Source organism: Saccostrea cucullata, unplaced genomic scaffold (assembly GCF_032062105.1).
Source record: "Saccostrea cucullata isolate Sc308-1 unplaced genomic scaffold, CSIRO_AGI_Scuc_v1 ctg697, whole genome shotgun sequence".
Classification (NCBI taxonomy): domain Eukaryota; kingdom Metazoa; phylum Mollusca; class Bivalvia; order Ostreida; family Ostreidae; genus Saccostrea; species Saccostrea cuccullata.
This window is the reverse complement of record NW_026928374.1, coordinates 25,017-27,347: the sequence shown is the minus strand read 5'-3', so window position 1 is coordinate 27,347 and position 2,331 is coordinate 25,017. Positions and strand designations below refer to the sequence as shown.

Below are 2,331 nucleotides of genomic sequence, written 5' to 3'. Positions count from 1 at the left end.
GTCTGTTAAAACTCGCTTGTACATGTTGTAGTACAAGCTTAAGATAAAACATTTGGACATAAAGTTTGTTGCAGTTGTTTAAGCTGCCTCTCAGATTTCAGCATTCCCTATTTCTCTATTTATGTCCCGAATTCGCAAACTAAATATATATAAAATATTGGTAACATCTTGTATTGATAAAGAAAGAAAGACGGAAATGACATTAAAATTTTATTTATTGTCAGCAATTTAAACATTTACGTACATTTTTAAGGAAAAAAAAATTCTGACTTCATTAATGTCCTTTCTCCATAAATATTTGTGTATATATTGGTCGACGTCATCTAGAAGGTACCTAATTTGTATCCTGAGAAAAACGTGTATAAGTTAGCATACATGTATCCAGCCGCCACATAAAATGTTCGTATCCAGACTTTGTTTCCTTTCTTCAGTTCATAAACCAAATGTCCTGTGATGCTAACGTGGCTACTTTGCTGATCATTCACACAGGACGATGCTTTCCGTACACCATCTACCACTGCCTCTAAGTATACTGTTGATTTCTTGGATGAAAGATATGTCCACTCAAAGGAGTAGATGCCGTCTTCTGGAGCTGTAAAAAGGCCTGTTTTAGGATCATACCCATTTCCTTTGTTCAGCAAAACTTCATCGAATTTCATAATTGTGTTTACAGGAACATTACTGAGGTGAGATTTAATGGCGGCATGGAAGGCAATTACATTACCAACTGACGGACACCCTATTTAATTAAAAAAAAAATCAAACAAAAGTATCACAATGTAAATATTATTCAACACTCGTGTTCATGATTTTTTTCTAGATTCTGTGCTCACAAGCACTTTTATTTTATTTTGACATTAGATTGATTGATTCTATACTGTTTAACGTCCCTCTCCAGAATATTTCACTGATATGGAGACGTCACCATTGCCGGTGAAGGGCTGCAAATTTAGGCCTATGCTCGGCACTCAGGGCCTTTGAGCAGGGAGGGATCTTTTTCGTGCCACACCTGCTGTGACACGGGGCCTCGGTTTATACGGTCTCATCCGAAGGACCGCCCCATTTAGTCGCCTTTTACGACAAGCAAGGGGGTACTGAGGACCTATTCTAACCCGGGTCCCCACGGGGCATTTTGACATTAGAAAACATTGCCGAAATTTGTTTATTTCAGTCCATGCTGATTTTATATTTATTTGACCAAAGCATACGTTTCAGTACAGAAACAATAATTACGGGGAAAACTGCTTAAGAATACAAAAAATGAGTCAGTATTGTGCTTTGGGGATTACTTTTCTTCGGTTCCCAGCCAAAACGCTGGCAAACGCTCATGTAACCATTGAAATCTTTGATAAACTCTGACTGGGTTGATGTATCTGAGACAGAAAACGTCGTAAGGAGCACAACAAATACGGTTGTTAAGGCTGCTATCCGCACAGTATCTCTATACCTTTACACAAGGAAGATTACTTATTTTAAAAATTTTCTTGTACTTCATTTTCATAAATTTTTTAGAAAAAGGCAAAATTTTTGGCTAATATACACATTTCGAATTTCAATTAATTTTTATCGTAAAGAAAATGAAAAAAAAATACATATATAAGAGGTATTGTAGGTATTGCTTATAACAAACACTTATACTTAGCTTAAAGATACATATTGAGTATCAAATCATATTTACGGGTATCAAAAATAAAAGTCCTTTCCTGTACCTGTACATCGTTTAAAATGTCTTCAATTGAGGAATATGCTGCACAAAGTATAGAATTATATCATTTAATGTGACAAAATTGTACAATTTAACCTGTATGTTAACTCAAGGATGTGTGCAATGTGCATTTAAGTATATAGATAAATGATCTTACATTTTCTGATGTATACAGTAAGAACACGCAAATAGCTCGTTAAAATCAAAGGACTGTACATTCAATATCTCAATTACATTTGATGAAGTAATTTGAGATATTGAATGTACAGTCCTTTTTTAGGTTTAATTTTCATATAATATTTATTATACTATACAAAACGTATCGTCGATGACGGAGATGGATGGAGATAACAGAAAATGTAAAAAATAAAATAAATCTGCATGATGTAAGCATTATAGAGTGCTTTAGTTGTATGTTAACGAATCAAATATAATTATATAAACATTAATACTGTGTCCCGTTCTAAAGCCCTATAAATTAACATTATCCAGAAAAGCTTTTGTTTTCAGCATAACGATTAGTATTTTCTATCAATATAATTATATCTAATATATTAGGATCTCCCATGATTTGTAGCTGGATATGACTTTTATCTAACGAGCTAGATATAAGTCATATCTAACTA

At 33.7% G+C, this 2,331-nt stretch overlaps 1 protein-coding gene across 1 annotated transcript; it reads right to left on the bottom strand.

Annotated features, from left to right (window-relative positions):
* Window positions 1–261: 261 nt before the first annotated feature.
* On the bottom strand, window positions 262–1,421 carry LOC134277355 (complement C1q-like protein 2). The gene is made up of 2 exons (XM_062759693.1): window positions 1,290–1,421; window positions 262–739 (listed from the first exon to the last, which is right to left on the bottom strand). The coding sequence occupies exons 1-2, from the start codon at window positions 1,327–1,329 to the stop codon at window positions 324–326; spliced, it is 456 nt and encodes a 151-aa protein (XP_062615677.1). The 5' UTR covers window positions 1,330–1,421; the 3' UTR covers window positions 262–323.
* Window positions 1,422–2,331: the final 910 nt, after the last annotated feature.